Genomic DNA, 18,606 nt, shown 5'->3' on the forward strand with positions numbered 1-18,606 from the left:
GTTTGACAGTTTTGAAGCTTTACATTTAAACATTGCTAAAGATGTCCAGTGATTAAAACTGCTTTAACGGTATATATTACCTTTTGTATAAGACTTCAGCTGTTTGGTTGACATATGTTGATATCTATTAGTAATTTGAAAAAAATAAGTGATCGCCTAAGTCCATTTTATGTATAACCTTAAATGTACTTTATTTCTAAATCTGTTGTAAACAACCGAGGGCAGTTTCTTGTGAAGTTTTCACCATCAAATTATATATGACTGAGTACTGAATAAACCCTATGGGTAATATTTATATTTTCCTCAAATATACTAAATATTCAAATTGTCTTTTCTTTCACTTTATCACTGATAATCAACTAATATTTGAAAATCGTTATTTTTCCAGGTAGCACGACCTACTTATGGGAGTTCCTACTCCAATTGCTACAGAATAGAGAGACGTGTCCTAGATACATTAAGTGGACGAATCGAGAGAAGGGCATCTTTAAGCTTGTAGACTCAAAGGCTGTCTCAAAATTGTGGGGCCTCCATAAAAACAAGCCTGACATGAATTACGAGACCATGGGTAGAGCGTTAAGGTATAAAATATGTTGCTGTTTGGTTTATATTAATTTCTTTAAGCTGAATTGTCATAAAAGCTCATTTTTTTAAACCATGTTCATGTCTGTTTTCTGAAAAGAAAGCATAAATCATGGTGTCCATTTTAAGAGACTATAAGTTCCCTGGTGTGGCTCGAGCCCACGACCTCTTGGATGTGAGGTAAACAACTTTACTGCTAAACACTCTCATCCTGATGGTGTCCAACCCACGACCTCTTGGGTGTGAGGTTAACAGCTTTACCACTAGACTACTCTTCCCTTCAGAATTTGAGTTGAATCAGTGCGCTTTTGTGGAAGTCATTATCAAAATCTGACATTTTCATACCCTCGTAAAATTAATTTATGCATTTCTTTTTGTGCATTTCATCAGCAATTAAATTAATTTTTGGCATCAGTGTGTATTGCACGAACATGTAAATTATAAAATGACTTAACATAACCACAAAATGTGCAGCTGTCCCAACAGAATCAGGCTCCCTACCGTCATCAAAGGTCAAGGTCTTGATTTGACCATGACAAATTATGCATCATTTGTTGCGGTTTGCAAAATGGATATTTTATGCATAAGTGTGATGATTTTGACAGAACATGGCATAAGAGATGATTATGAAGTTGATTTAATATCATGTTCAAGAACTTATGTACCAGGTCAATGTCATAAATTATCCTAGTTTCTATAACTAATGTATTTGAAGCAGGATTGTGCAAAGGTCTTAAAAAATTGTTTGCTTTTGGTAACCTGACACTACTTTATAAAAAGTGGCGGCCCTAATATAGATTTTTTTCAACCCAAAATTTTTAATATTTATATATATTTAAAAATCTTGCAACCATAAACCTATTTTTGTTAAAAACATAAAGTGTTTGAAAAAATTAAGCTTGATAACAACAGCAATATATGAGGGACATTTGAAAGAAATAGCTCTATTTGCAATATAATGATTTTGCCATAAAGTTTATTTGAAAATAAAAATAAAAATAATAATATTAAATAAAAACCCTACCTAGTAATTTTTGGCATGTTAGCTTAAACAAACACTTTTTTAAGGCTTAACAGGATTTGTTATAAGTAGTAATATCAATAATATAATGGTTTTATTTAACTTTATAGTCATTAATATAATATTAAATAGATGAAATTGATGATTTGTATTCTCTTTTATTGATGGTGATAAATCATTTTCTGTTTTATTTGACTCTAAGGAATTTGTCTTAATTTGTAATCAGTATATGAACACCAAGAAAATAATACTCGCAACCAAATTGGATATTATATTTATTAAGAATATCAATCATGAGCTAGGTTTTATACAAGGTTTTAATGTTTATTGCCTGAATATTTCGTTGAATAATTGATGCAATTAAAATTTAGCATAAAAAAATCATTCCGATATGAATGACTTGCAAAAGAACTCTCATTGAAAAATTCATTCACTGGAATGTTAATTGTAAATGATTACCTATTGTTGTGGTGTTAATATTTTGTTAATGCATTTCAATTCAAATGCCCCAAGGAAAAACAAATGTAAACTAACATTAAAACAAAGTACGTATTTGAATTTCATGTTCAAACTTCCATAGCCCCTTGGGTCAGAATTAAGACAGTGAATTAGGTTTATTTGTCAATTTTCAGGGAGTTACGAAAAAACATGCCAAAGCAATTTAACCTGAAACAATTGTTGAGACATCATGTCACTCTGACAAACAGCAAAGTCATAGTAACCTGGAATTAGTTGGTTTATTTGTTCTTTTTTTTCATTAACGTTTCGTCTCTGTCAGAAATGGAATGCCATATTATACTTTCCTCTTCTCCTTGATATAAAGATGTCCAATGTTCTGTTGTTTCAGGTACTACTATGCGCGAGGCATTTTAAACAAAGTGGATGGACAGCGATTGGTGTATCAGTTTGCCGATGTGCCCAAACAGATCATAGAAATAGACTGCACGAATGTGTAGCGCCGACTGCGTGGAGGTGAAATCTCACTGGGGACATGATAGGAAACAGTTGTGGGATACCGCACACGTGCTGTTGTTGTCGGTATCACATGAATTCACTTATTCAGGTCAACATTAAACCTAGTCAACTGTTCATGCAGAGATTTTCATGTACGACTTCATTTGAACTTGGCATTCATCAGTTGACACAAATGCTCCTCCTGGAAAGTGGGTCGTTGCTTCTTACAATGAAATGGAAACTCATGCAAGGGTTGACCTCACCTGTCCTCGAAAACCGGGTTGAGGTCATATCAGACTGTTGGCAAGGTGTAGGTCACATTTGTGTTAACCATGGGAACTATGGTTTCCATCCGTCATAAATGTGGTGTTTCATTAAAGAACTGATAAGTGGTAGTGAGTATTGGTACTCCATGTATATACGTATTTATGATCTCAAAGTTAAAGATTTGAGTTGCTGGGGTATAAATGTGCTAGTTTTTGTGAGCCACATATGCTGGACTCTTTCAAGTTCAAGTTCAACAACTTAAAGCATATATCTGGACTCGGGAAGATGTACAGATTTTTAAGGATTGTTAAAGTGCAACGCCATGTGCTGTTTTTGTACATAACATGCATGAGAAAATTTTGCATTTTGTTAAGCACAGTATGGTATAAAGAAGTGTGTTACATACCTAAAAGCGTTAATTATGAACCAAATATGTATATACAACTTTAAAGACATAATACTTACAAGTAATGCATTGCACAGGCTTGTCAAAATGCCATGCTGTAAATTTATGGTTTATTGTATGATAAATGCCAGTATATCAGTCGTTTTTTTGTACAGTGTAAAGACTTTCAGTGTTTGTATCATATTTAGGCGTTTTACTCATACTCATACCGATAGATATGTGTACATTAAGAATATATATGTCATATGAGTACTGTTTTAAATGTTATTGTCTTTACACCATAAGTAATCCTTGACTGTAAGCAGTTTTTTTGTATGATAATAAGACAATAAACATGTTACATTTCCTCGGTGCCATATTCTATAGGACTTCAGAGATGTATGCGACGTTTGGATGTCAGTTGTTCTGATTTTTTTTTTATCCAATTCCGAAATACTTTGTTTTTGTGGGGCACAAGCTGATGTTAAGCTGATGTTAAGTTGCACCTGTAATTGGTGTCAGCAGTAAACGAATTATAAACAAACCTATAACCTACATTCCATAGTTTAACCTTAGCTCATGAAGTACTTTCCGATAGGTGTGGTTCTAAACACTGAAATCAAAAGATCAAAGAGGGGAGTGAGACATTTTCCAGAAGTAATTATTTAACGAATGTGCAGTCATTGTCCTCTTAAATATTTAAACCTTTCTTAAGTCACAGAAACTGAAAGAAACTTTTAGATTAATTCAAGTGCTTTGTACGATGTTGTTACACACTGATAGTGTGTATATTGTTACTGTCTGTATATTATCTATAAGTGTGACCCTCAGGATTTTACATAAATTAATGGACAGAGGGCCTATTATCAACGGGGGGGGGGGGGGGGGGTAAAATATCAATAATACTGTAAATATATCACTCAGAAACATCATACAATGAAATGCAATATTCTCATATTCTCTTTTATTATTTTTGTTTGAAAATTGGGATTTTTTGAGGCTATTTTTTGGGGGGGTGTGGGGGGTGGACAGGGCCTGTCCCTTGGGGAAGTAGCTCTGTATGGATTACAGCAAAGAAGGGTAAAAAGGCCCTAAAAACTATTCAGATATATCAGTTAAAAAAAGAGCATATGATACATGCATTGATAGATAGATAGCCCTAATGTCCCTAATTGTAATATACTCATGGTTTCTACAGCACAGACCTCTCAATGTACGTGTTGCATTATTGATGGCCTCACCTCAAAACGCAGAAGCAACGCAGAAGCAACAAACTCCAGTTAACAGAAGCAATATTTCCTGTATTTTCTTGGTAATTTGATAACATATTTTGTTTACAAAATGCCAAAGTTACAATTTGTGAAGTAACAATTTCTGACAGTTCGGCATTTTCTGTTTCTCTGGGAGATGTCCAATCATTGTTCAACATTTTGATCACATGATATAACACCATTTTCTCATTGGACTATTTATTCGAAATTTTGCCACAAGATATGGCTCGCCTTTATCATTTTAGTGATGTTAAAAAAATCTGAAACCGGAAAGACATTTGCTTCTGCATTTTGACGTGAAGCCATTGACATAACATATAAATGAAATTCTCTTAGACAAGTGTGTTAAAGTGATACTTGCACGTCACTTCGACTATAGGTGCTACTTAATATCATAAGGAACTAATTAAATGAATTACTACCTGCATGTTTTGTTAAATGCTATTTTCCTGCAATAATAGTGCTGTTTTTGCAGCAATGAAAGGTTAAGCATATACAAACTGCAGTTTTTTGTGGAGTTCTACTGAGATTTATAGAATCTGAAAGAAGCATATTGTCAAGCTTCCACGTCTTAATGTGGAACCTTAGGGATTGTTGCGCACTTATTTATGGGAGACACTTCTGTTTCTCCAGATGTATGTGTTCTGATTTTGCCGAGGAATGAAGCAGGAGAAAATGTAGATCAACGTTTATAATGATTTTTACGGCCAGGTTACATACCATAAGCTATGAGGGGACAGGAAGCTAAATAATTACTTTCATTACATCAGCATTTTTTCGCCTTGTACCAATTATCTGTTCATTAGGTGGGAATTGAATGGACGCTATTAACACAGATAGTTTTGTCGCTATTAACACTGTTAGTTTTGTCAAGTACAGACTGAGATGTTTTTGTTGATTCTTGTCATAATTAATAAAGTGAGTAAATATGCATTAAGTGTCTCGAAGCCTTAAGATATGGCTGTCATTAAACCTAAAATTACTATGAGACTTTCACACGATAAAGCTAAGGTATAACATCAAACGAGAGGGACTAGTTATTAATTAGTAGGAAATGTAATTTTGTCATAATTTCATGCTATTCTTTCAGTCTGTAATTTTGTAATAAATGTGCAATAAAATTATTAATATTATTATAAGTAAGAGATTATCAGACTTAAACTTGAACTTACTGCCATTCTTCTTATCAACATTTAACCGTTTTCAAAATTTAAGTTAGAAACAATATTTTCAAAAACTGCTACTGTTTTTTTGGGGGGTTTACTCGAATAGGGACCCGCCATTCTTTGTTTAAATATTTAATCTAACACCTGTTTTCAAATTTATAGGTAAAAACAATTATTTTTCAAAAACTGCTATTTTTTTACTCGAAAAGGGACCTGTGAATTCTGAATGCTCAATTGAGTTCTATCCAGATAATCTAACATTCCTCAAGGACAGGCTTAAATTGTTCCTTCCATTTTACCGCACACTGTTTTATGTTTATGTGGAAATATGATAAATTATAATTCATTTGTGAGATGTAATGATGGTTTTTAAGGTATTTGATGTACAATTTATGTCTTTTTTATGGATGCATGGTGACCCTGTATTTTTTTGCTATTGTTTGAAATTGTTAAATGAGTCGAGAACGAATATGTTAAAATTTTACCAAAATATTAAAATCAAGCTTTCTTAGCCTAGAAAGATTACACAATAGGTCAGTTCTTCACAACGATCAATTATTATATTTTTGCCATTTATTATATTACAGTAACCAGCAAGCAATACTCTTTAAAGCTGCACTCTCACAGATTGACTGTTTTGTCAACTTCTATATTTTTTGTCTTTGAATAAACCATTTTTCTTGTAAATGTCTGGAAACCAGTGCTGCAAGACTGCAGACAAAAGATCATATGGCTGTCTTTCATATTTACTTTTGAAAATTGATGTTTTATAGTTAAAAGCCTTACTAACGCTTTTAAGTAAAATAAATTATTTGGCAGTTTTCTAAACAATTTAGATCTGTTCTATTGTGAGTTATCTTATGTGCCTGAATTGAATGCATTGATACCAAAATTAGCTGATTCTGAGACACTTAAAAATTGTCAACGTGTGTAGCTTTAAGTTGATACCAAACAATGTCGGGTCACCAGGCAACAGAATTTAATGGTCTGATAGAACAAGAAACTTATTCGTATATAAGATACATTAAATAAGATTTTTTTCCCAGAATGTGCTACTGGGAATTAAATTCAACTACTGGGAATTAAATTCAACAGTGATAATGCATATAACTAATTATGTGAGTTATTTAAAACATAAAATTAGGTTATTGTGTCATAAAAATGTCAAACAAATTACACCACTTATTTACTGCAGAATTCTCTCATTAATTACAAAGTGCTAGTGGTAATATTTTATCCAGGTTTAAGTCTGAACCTTCCTACAGTCTGTATATTACTCTACATATATTTTTCACATGTAAGCTATTTATACTCTGAACTTGTTAACACGCCATGCTACTTTTTTTTTGCCTGTGGGTCCTTGATTTATGAAATAATGTTAGATATACCTTCTGTTCAGTTATATATATATGTATATGAATATATATAGGCCAATAGTTCGGAACTTAGTTAAAGTTAACAACGTCATTTATAATATCGTTGTTAACTTTTAAATGTTAACTGTTTGATCATGTGATCATATATTGAAATATATAGAAGTACAGCTGAAACAGCTGTCTTTAATATTATTAAAAAATGCAGCAGATCACAAGTGTATCCATTAAACGTCCAGAGCAGAAACAATGTAAAAGTTAACAACAATGACGTTAACGGCGTTGTTAACTTCAGCAACGTTCTGAACAATCGACCATATATATACATTAAAATTTATATTAGTCTATAGCTGATTAAAGTTGTAAAATATTAAAAACAAACTGGTTTGATAAAACTACAAAAAGATAATTGATGAATGAATATTTGGTTTAATTATGACATTATTACAATTCATAAATTAAGTTAAAAAACTCATGAATATACAGGTTTTATTATATAGTAGTTATTATAAATTATTGCTCAATATAAAGTATGTGTGCCTATTTGTACTTGTATTACGATGGTGTGGAAAAAAAATCAGTTTCTAGCCAATATTTCGGTGTTTATTAAATTTCCATGACTAAATCTAATGAACAAATAATATTATTGATGTGTCACTTTTGTATAAAACACCATAGTATGATATATCTGCTAACATTTCAAGGGCATTTTACATTTACATTATACGTGTTAATGTTGTCTTATAGTGATACAGAAAGTGCCTGTATAATGTCTGTAACAAGTTTAAATGTTTAGGCCTACAAAAATATAGATTGGTTTCCTGACCTTCCCTGTTTTTTTGGCCATACCCTAGATGTTTTTATTGCCTTGAGAAATACATTTTTTTCATGTGTTTAATTTGTATTTATTTAAAGTTAAAACTGATGTGTTTTCAGCTTTTAAAAAGACCAGCGATGCTTAAACTGAGACTCTGAGTGTATCTAAGCAGTAAACATAGTGTTTGGTAACAGAAACATATCAAACAAGATATTAAAATAAAACATATTTTCTGACTGATTTTTTTGTAAGATTCATGAAACCAGAAACAAATATATTATTTTTTTAAGCCTTATCAATCACTTTTTAAGGTATCCTGTGTACAGATAAGTTTGTCATTTTTCATTTTGGCAGTTATGAGAAGTTCTGATGCCTGGTGACTCCCATATTTTTTTGGTATCATTTCAAAGGGTATTTTTTTCTGATCACTAATATGTTCAATGATATTGCAGTTAGTTTTTTTGTTCTTTATTTCAACTGAAATCGGAAGTGAAACGACCGATTTTCAATCTTTTATGGTCAAAACTGGTTTTGGAATATTGTTGGGTTTAATATAAACATTTCTCCTTAAACCCTTTTAAATGTTTTCAAAATAAAACACAGTCACAAAAACAATTATTTTTATTCTTTTAATGTCAATATTTATGCGAAAAACTTTTTTTTTAATATTGTTATGGGTAAAATATTTACATATCATCTCTCTACCCATTAAACCCTTTTAAATATTTCCAAATTAATACATGGTCACAAGGCATCGGAAGTTCACATTATTGTACCTCGGATATCTTAAAACTATGATACTTGTTTCATGGTGTATACATTATTGTACCTCGGATACCTTAAAACTATGATACTTGTTTCATGGTGTATACATTATTGTACCTCGGATATCTTAAAACTATGATACTTGTTTCATGGTGTATACATTATTGTACCTTGGATATCTAAAAACTATGATACTTGTTTCATGGTGTATACATTATTGTACCTCGGATATCTTAAAACTATGATACTTGTTTCATGGTGTATACATTATTGTACCTCGGATATCTTAAAACTATGATACTTGTTTCATGGTGTATACATTATTGTCTTTATTTAATGAACTCTTTTTAAGTATGATTTTATAATTTTTTAGCAGATATTTGAATGCTTGTTACAGACAAGTCTGTTTTTAAGTTTTGAATTAAATATATATATAAGCAAATGATTTTGTAATGTCACATGACAATATAGGTTTAAACAACTTCTCATTATTACCTGTTTAATGAACAGTTTTCCGGTTTCAATGTTACATGTATATAAAGAAAGGGAAACTCTTTAGGCAGTATTTACAACTATTTTCGGATAAAGTTAAAACTATTTTGATGGTAAAAAAAGAATAATACATCTCGAGGATAACAACTGTTTACCATTATTATTTTATCTCAAATCTGGAAATCTAATGAAATCATGTAACTCTGTTAAAAATGACAACAGCTGGTATTGTAAACAGAAAAATGCATAATTTATTATCATATTAACATGTAACAAGATTAAGTGATGAATTAAAGTGATTTAATGAATTATGTGCTTCTCTGATGTATAAAATTGAATATTAATGTTCTCCGGAGTATACATATGTTGCAATTTGGTCTATGTTATAACATGAAATTTGTAATGCATTTTACGCTCTACTCTGTCTAAAGTTTGTTTCTGTACAATTTACTCTCTTTACGAATATTTCTTAATGCTGTCCTATCTTCCACTTCCAATATTTATTGTTATGTACATAATTATGTTCGTTGTTATGTTGCTCCCAAATGTATGAGTAAAAAATAAAGTTAGTTGACTATTTTTACAGCACATGCTTTAGTTTTTGTTTCTTCCAGGATCACTAAGGAAAAAATATGAGGGGAAAAATATAACATGAACTCTGATGTACTCACATGGGCATAGTATTAGGAGAGAAATACTAGTTTAACTACGAAATGAACTATGATATATGTGCTCGTATGGGCATGATACTAGGAGAGAAATACAAGGTGAACTAGTGTTTGAAAATTGGACTCTATTTGCTATCGATAATCAAATTGAATCAGACCAAGTATTTCGATTTACTATCGGACAATAATCGAAAGTTCATAATATCATTTACGAATACATTCTTTTTACATGTACATAGTATAATTATGATCATTTAAATGATTTAACCTGGAATCAGTACGTGTGATGCTTTAGTCATGCTTTTTGCAACAGTAAATATCCATAACCTGTTTCTGTCTTTAATAACTTAATGTAAAAACATAACAACAAATCACATACTAAATAATTGCACACCAATTGCAATATGATGCACACCGCAAGTAAGTTATTTTAGCATTTTATCCATGTTAAAGCAAATTAAATATTTGTTAACCAGCTGAACATTCAATAACCTGTTATATTGAAGATTTCATTAGAAAATCTCAATTTCATAACCTTCACCAAAAAAGTAAATTTGTTAATAACAATTGATACCAAAAATGATTTCAAAAACAAAACGCATCGAACCAGGATCCCCGTCATTTGCAGGTAAGACCGGACGTACTACTCCATAGAGACAGATTATTGAGGTTTTATATGAAATATATAAACACTTAAAAACTATTTGTAATTCTGGGAGAGTTTGTAAGTTTTAAAGCAAAAGTGTTTACATTCACCGCATTTGTGTTAGAGAGCCCACTTGTTAGAATGAATTAAACGAGAATTTACCGGCAATAAATATTTACCGCATAACAAAAAATACTTAGTCACAGGAAGTAACATTAGCGACAATCAATTTTGGACAACCACTATCGATTGTCGCCGACATTGCATTGTCAGCGACGATTTATCGATTGTACTCGATTATCGTTTCATCACTAAGGTGAACTATGATATATATATATGTGCCCAAATGGGCATGATATTAGGAGAGAAATACAAGGCGAACTATGGTATATGTGTTTACATGGACACACACTTAGGAGAGAAATATTTGTTGAACTAGGATACATGTGATCACATGGGCATGATACTAGGAGATAAATACTAGTTGAACTATGGTATATGTGTTTACATGGTCACAAACTTAGGAGAGAAATATTTGTTGAACATGTGATCACATGGGCATGATATTAGGAGAGAAATACTAGTTGAACTATGATATATGTGTTTACATGGACACAAACTTAGGAGAGAAATATTTGTTGAACTATGATATATGTGCTCACATGGTCATGGAATTAGGAGGGAAATACAAGTTAAACTATGATATTTGTGCTCACATGGGCATGGACTTAGGTGATAAATACTAGTTTAACTATGATATATGTGCTCATATGGGCATGTACTTAGGTGATAAATACTAGTTTAACTATGATATATGTGCTCATATGGGCATGTACTTAGGTGATAAATACTAGTTTAACTATGATATTTGTGCTCACATGGGCATGGACTTAGGTGATAAATACTAGTTTAACTATGATATATGTGCTCACATGGGCATGGCATTAGGAGTGAAATACTGGATGAACTACGAGCTCACAGCGGCTTGAAATTAGGTGAAAAAAATATTAGTAGAACTATGATAGTGCTCATATTGGCACGATATCAGGAGAAAAAACATGTGTTGATAGATGTGCTAAAATGGGCATGATCATCCATGTACATAATAAACCAAAAGTTAAAGATTTGTAATACCTGTACCGGGCTTAACATTTCTCGTTACGTGTGGATCCTTAAATTTAATCGAAAGAAAAAGAACTCCCTCAGTGGGGTTGGGCAATTGAATTCATAATCGATATTCATATTGAAATGGCCCTGCATAATCAATTAACAAATCGAAATTGACTACCACATCAACATTAATCGAAAAGAGAATTATCAAATTTAATATTAGTTTGAAAATAACTTATATGTTTATTTCAACAACATGTATATGCCTTGTATATATCAAGATTTACCCGAAATATTGGAACAGGAGAATAAATTCAAAACGCATTTTACGAAGTTGTGACTGAATAATGAAATCCCTATAGGGCTGCATTGTTGAATACCATGATCATCAAGCTTATATAGTTGATTGAAATCCCACAAATAGTTACGATATGTTCAATACAGGACTAAATAATTGGAAAACAACGCTAGTGGGTTACATTGACATCCCAAAACAATGAATATTAAATAAGACCCACCTTTCAATGGTGCTCGAAAACCAGAAAAGTTATGACTAGAACAAATAGTGATACTATGAACTCCCTTATCGGTTCTATTGAATATTAAAAATCCCATTAAAACGAGTTGTTGAGACCTGAAGTAATGCTATGACTTCCAAGCGTGACCATGACATTTGCGCTGACCATTCATGTCTCCATTATGCTGTACAATGCTGTGGAGGTTGTGGAGGTTGAATGCAATGTCATAAATACATACAAGGCTATGGCTTGCTTGGACACAGAGCAGCACAAAAACTGAAGACTGACGGATCGGTGGACAATAATATGTTCTCTAGCCCAAGATAAGTAGATCCAAATATTTGGCCATGCTGGAAAGCCTTACCTTGTCCACGGTCAAGGATTAACAAGTACCCGTATGTAAAATATGAACTAAAATACATTGTGTTTAACTGAGGTGGGAGAAAACCATGGCCCCTCGTGAAAGATAGGTTCAACCGAACACCCACACAGGGTGTTCTTCCGAAACTCGGTAAACCTTGTTTACGCAAAACACCCTACGCTCGGTTTGGGATGAACATATCGTACACTGTCGGCCACCATGGAATATAATATACTAAATATAGTATTCACTATTCTGGTGATAGATGAAACATAACAATCCTTTAATGACTTTATTTCTCATGGTCATACAATAATAATGAGGTCATCAAACCCATCTTTGGCTTTTGTGGTTTACGAGTATATTTTGTTTTCATAAATGGTCTTGGAGAGACAGAGCCAACTATATCCAGGGATCCACTTCTTTCAACCTCTCTCTCTCTCTCTTCATGTGTTTACCAAGTGTTGGCATTTGCCTTTCTTAAGCACTTATACCTCTTCACTTCTCTCTTCCAAGGGGACTGTAAGCTCCACCAATACCACTGGCCTTGGAAACTTGGACCAAATATCTATGTCAGGCTAAAGGTTCATTTCAAGTTGCTGTTTTCACAGAGCGATCAAGTCAGGTCTTTTGATAAATACCATTGGTCGGACAGGGTAACATGTCATACACAGATCGGAGAAGGATACTCAGTTGAAGTGGCTCATATATCCACAGCTCATGCTATGTGATTTTTCTCTTAAGTAAATTTCACTTCGTCTAATTCTCCTTTGATCCAAGTATCGCCTTTGTTGACCGTGCATCCTTTTCCGCACTTTGAACTTCTCCCGGTACCATGCTCCTTTTTATTGACGTTATCTGAAGTCTATCAGCGCTGCTTGTGCCTGTCCAAAACATTATCTACCATTGTTTGTAGTGCCTACAATGTCCCGGTGATTGAGACTGCTTTCACCCTGTCCTACAGCCTGGCACACTGACCATTTCCTCCCCGTTCTTCTTCTTTTGCCCCACTAAGTTTTCCATCGCTCGAGTCCCTGAGTGTTAGTAGCACACGTGTTTAATTGAACTCGTTCTTCTCGACGAGGGAGCTGATGGGCATCTGTATTTTTGTTGACTTGCCATAGAGTCCAATATAAGTAAATGAAGGCGGAAGCCCACGCCACCTCTCAAGATGCTTGCTAATTGACTGCTCAAATTATCCGACTGTGCTTGTGGGGTTTTGTTGACCACGCATACCGGGTGAGTCTAGGCAGGAGACCCTGGTGGATGTTCAATGCCTTGAACTTTTAAGGGAGTTCCAACTTGTCTATCCTTCTAACCCCCTTTTAAAATTGCTGTTTTACCTGTCTCGGCTATGAGTGTGGTTAAGTGTGGAATCAAACCATTTCCCCAAACACTTGATTGGGTTGTTGACAAGTGACGGGACTTCCTCATCTTGTATGTGCAGCGTGAACTTGTCAGTTACCTTGCCTTTCCTTACTACCAGACACCTTGACTTTTCTGGTTTGAACAAGATCCGTGCCCATGACACAGTTTCATCAAGTGCTTTGAGGATCCATCTTGCCTGAATATTGAATTTTGTCGTGACCGTCATGTCATCCATGCATTTCCTGTGTTTGTAAGTGGGCCTCTTGACAATATTCCATATCTGCTGCTTTGATAATGATGTCGATGCCCATGACAAAAAGATGACTGAGGACATTTACAGAGTATATCCTGTTACAAATCCTTTCTCGAGTGGTAATCAGTTTGTTGTGAAATAGCCAAATTGGAACTTCAGGTTGATTTTGCTGAAATAGCACATGATCATGTGTCCAGCCTTGTATGGCATGTGGTACTATTGAAGTGACATCTCGATAAGCGACCGGGGTATGGAGTCATAGTCGTTTGCTTGGTCAAGCCATACTACCGTAAGATCCTTGTAGTCCATCCTTGCCGCGTGTAGCAGCTGTGTGAGTGCGCTGGTGTGCTCTACGCAGCAGTAGAATCCGGGAATCCCTCCTTTTTGTAAGAGGTGTCTACGTATCCATTTTCTATCATGTTTGTTGTCATTCGTTTGGCAAGTATGGAGAAAAATATATTTCCTTCAACAATCAGGAATGTTATGGTTCGAAATTGCTAGAGGTTGTTGGAGTCCTTCTCCTTTGGGACCATTCCGTACCGCTAAACTACACGCCATAAAGACCACAGTGTTCGGAAAAGTTTGGGCATTTCTTGTTGACCTTGTTTGCCAATGAGACCAGGGGCTGACCATGAAAGTGCCTTTTTCATCACATCATTGACCTGTGTCCACGTAAGCTTATACATATCCAAGGGACCTTCTATTAAATTATCCAGGGTTTTACTTCGGTGTGGATCAGGATGAGTTTCCCGATATTGTTGCTCAATCTCATTCTAGCTACACTTGAGCTTTCCAGACTTCTCTTCGCTCATCAAACTCCTTGAGAATTTGTAAGGGGTTGAGATAAACGCCGTTCCGCTCTTTGCGTTTTCCCTCCTTTCATGATCTCAGCATCTTTTTATTCTTTAAACTTGATAATATCTGTTCTCTAGACTCCACTATACCTTTTCCTCTGCATTACTTGTGCGCCTTAACTACTACCTCACGGACCACAATTCTGCTATGGCGTCCTTTATTTCACAAAGTCTATTGTTCGGAAGGAGCGGCATTTTCGGGAGGATGAGATTCTTCACTGGTTTAAATTTATCCTTTCATAGGACAAAAGTAAGTGAACATAGTGCACGTTTTTTTCTCTACTGCTCCTGTCAGTGCTAACTGCAGGATAAGGTTTAAATCTACATCAAATCGTGCCCAGCTCATGTCATTCATCTTCGGTCAAGCGATTCTGTTCCTCCTCTAATTTCGAAGTTGGTTGTTTTCTTTTTAGCAACGTGTTGTGTCGCCTGACCTTTTCTTTTAAGTGGTGATGTGCGCCATCAATCGGAACTTCTCGGCTAGTATCAAGATATCTCGAAGCTTGCCGGAGATGGCCGAGTTGTTACGATTGGTGCGCCATGACTCAGAGAAGGTAAAACGTCCTCCGTTGCTTACTGTTAAGAATCCCGATCAAATGGTGGGGTCAAATTCCTCACTAGGCTTCAAAAGTCATACTTGGGGGCGTGACGGGGTCAAGCCATAATGCAGCCATTACAGGCTGTGCGAGGATATTTATAAACTCAACAAGCGCTCACCTTATAAACTATAAAAATAATGTAAGGGTGCTTCATGTTATCTAAATTAACTAGCCTATTCTTAGAAATACTTGTCATAGGAAATTGTTTAGACATATAATGTACACACATATATATTTAGTTTGTATACAAATATGTAGATTTGCATTATTACAAAAGAAATGAGAAACTAAATGAATACTTGATACTGTCTCATATAAACAAATAAATTACTGACATGTGAAATGCATTCTACAGTAACAAGCTACAAGCAAATATTTGAGTTTCATTTGAAGTAAAGTCTTCAAAACTTAAAATAAACTGAAGTGCATGACTTTTATAAAAACAGTCCTTTGCTCTAGATCGATACGATTTATTCCTCATGGCCAGTGTATTGACCTTATTGAGTTTGAGGTCAGTGGGTCAGGTCGTGGTGACCTCAAGCTGAAAATCAGTTTACAATCAAGAACTAAAGACCTCTAAGGTCCAGAAAACCCAAGCTTGGTCGCCAGGTTGGCAATAACAAGCAGAGGAATCCTTGGTCCAAGGTCAAGGTCGTAGTGACTTCATGCCGTTTCCCATCAATAACGCTTCGGCCCAGTGACGAGTTGACATTCACACAATATTGCAGCGACTTATCATTTTCTTGTACATATTTTGCTCTTTAAAAATGTTCACCGGTCAATATTTCCAACTTTCATGGGAAGGTAGGGTAGGTCATCGTGAAAATATGTTACATACTCAAGGCTATCTGTTCCAACTGTCCCAAATACCTATGGCTGTCTGTCTAACGAGGCCTTTCAGGGACATGTGTCACGTTCCGATGACAGCTCTTGTTCTTTTTATTACATGCCTAAAAAGGATATAAAATGACATTAAATTGTAGTTTTTCAGAAAAGGGCACAAAAAGTGTGCAGACGTCATGTCAGAAATTACGTCATTGAAATTGTGTTCCACCCCTGTGTACGCTGAGGTTCAAACATTAGAATGGGTTAAAATTTCAAAACAGTGAAACATATCAAATTGATACTTCCACTTTTCGAAATAGTGAAATATCAGTTTACTAATACATCTCTATAAACCACCAGCAAGCATATAATAAACATTCATGTCCATGATTACACCTACACTTTTTGTAAACACTTCCAGCACCATAAAGCACTTGTTTGTTGTTGATTTATTACAATATACTTAAGACTTTTAATTGGCTTACACATATACTTTATATAATGTCATAAAGGTTTATCATAAAGCTGTGCTATATTGTTAGTAAAACCTATTATGCCTCTTTTTATAAATCAAGTGGAAGCAGATTCACGTATATTTGTATGGTTACATGTATACATGCTCGTGCAGCCACAAATCGCTATGTTGAAGCCGTATGGACCGCGGGAAATACTTCGAGATAACGAACATTCGATATGACCGAACTACAAAACATGTCTAACTCTACCCAACACATATATTTTTTACATCGCTGGAATATCGAGATGAAAGAGTTTCGATTGTATTTTAAACTTAGAACTATATTGTTTAATTATCTAGTTCCATGGTAAGGAGACATAAGTCTAAACTATGTTTTTCTCCTTTGATATTTTAGAGTGTATTTATCTGTTTAGAATGTTCTAAAATTTTCTATTTATTCCACGTTTAGAAGTTAAGGATTGAGAGAAAGTTCTGTAGTTTTGTAGTATGTTCTTGAAATCCTAATTTTCTAATATGGAATATATACTGGCAAACTTCTCTGATATTGGGTCTTTGGGAAAAAATGAACAATTTATTTAAATTTCACAAGTGCTAGAATATTTCTAAAATTTAAATTGAATTATTCTGTGAGGATGATTTTTTTTTTACTTTTGGGGGGAATTATTCTTGAGTGCTTTTGGATTTAATAAGTTCTCATATAGAGTGTTCGACATTTCATGTGAATTGAATTCTGTTAACATTAAAACTCCACGATCAGTGGAGATGTTTTGAGAACTTTTGGGCTTTGGACCTATTCTTTATTCTAGTTATGTCAATTGTAGCATAGCTTATTCGAAATTTATTTTGTAAAACTATAAGTAAATAGTTTTGTTGCTGTTTAAGGTTGCCTGTTTCTCTTTCAGGATATAAAACTGGGGTCTCGTCAAGGATTAATATTTTGTTTTGCAATTAAAAGTATGAGTTGTTTCATACTACTGTAATATAATATCATTTGTGGTTGGAACTAGCAACAAACAGCAATGTCATTCAACTGAGATATTACATTGTGTAGCTTTAATCCTTCCCAGGAGGAGTTGCCAGGACGACTTTATAGCATGATCTTGCCAAGCATTATAATGAGTCTGGATGCTCATCTTCTATGCGTAAGCAAGAAATTAAGTATGCTTTGCTCCGTAGTTGCGTTGGCGAGGAGATATTTTGATAGGCTGACTTCTGCCTGCTTAAGGGAGTTTGAACTTCAGTATAAAGAAGAATGCGAAGAAAGCATATGCAGTAAGGAAAAGAAATGAAGACAATTTGAAAAGGTTGCAGGAAATCTGAAATAACCTGATTTTATAGGCAAATATTGAGAAATTGTAGGAAGAAGATTGACCGGACAAATATTGAACTTCAACTTCAACTAAAGAGCAGTTATTCGACAGGCGTTATTTGTCTAAGTAAATTGACAAAAACGGAAAAAAACTGGAAAACACTGACAGTTTATGTTAGTTGAAAATGTCAAACGTGGTATACATTTAAATGTCAAGTCATTCTTGGATAAGAAACAAGTAGCATCTTTAAAAGAAGCCTCTCTTTTGGCAAATGACTATTCCTTGACCCACAAGGTTTCATTAATAAAAAAAATGAAAACCCATTTCCTCACATGAATAATCGAAATCTTCTTTTGGTCATACGTTTTGCATGTCAAGTTAGTCATATACACACAAACCAAAGACACTTTTGGTCTATCATAGGTCAACATCCCTTATCTCAACCTACTGGTAATTAGTGCAAGAAAACTGGTCACCTCATTTCTGAGTGCTTAACCTTGAAAAGGAAGCAATCAACAACGTT

The 18,606-nt window shown here is 34.1% G+C and overlaps 1 protein-coding gene across 6 annotated transcripts in view; it reads left to right on the forward strand.

Annotated features, from left to right (window-relative positions):
• LOC128229417 (ETS translocation variant 5-like) overlaps positions 1-9,681 on the forward strand; it is an 82,030-nt gene extending 72,349 nt beyond the window's left edge. For all 6 annotated transcript variants that reach the window (XM_052941332.1, XM_052941333.1, XM_052941334.1 and 3 more), the window contains 2 exons: positions 389-581; positions 2,451-9,681. In XM_052941332.1, coding sequence (XP_052797292.1) covers positions 389-581; positions 2,451-2,559 — 302 coding nt within the window. In that variant the 3' untranslated portion in view covers positions 2,560-9,681. The remainder of the gene's footprint in view (positions 1-388; positions 582-2,450) is intronic.
• The last annotated feature ends 8,925 nt before the right edge of the window (positions 9,682-18,606 follow it).

This window comes from Mya arenaria, chromosome 3, assembly GCF_026914265.1.
Source record: "Mya arenaria isolate MELC-2E11 chromosome 3, ASM2691426v1".
NCBI lineage: Eukaryota > Metazoa > Mollusca > Bivalvia > Myida > Myidae > Mya > Mya arenaria.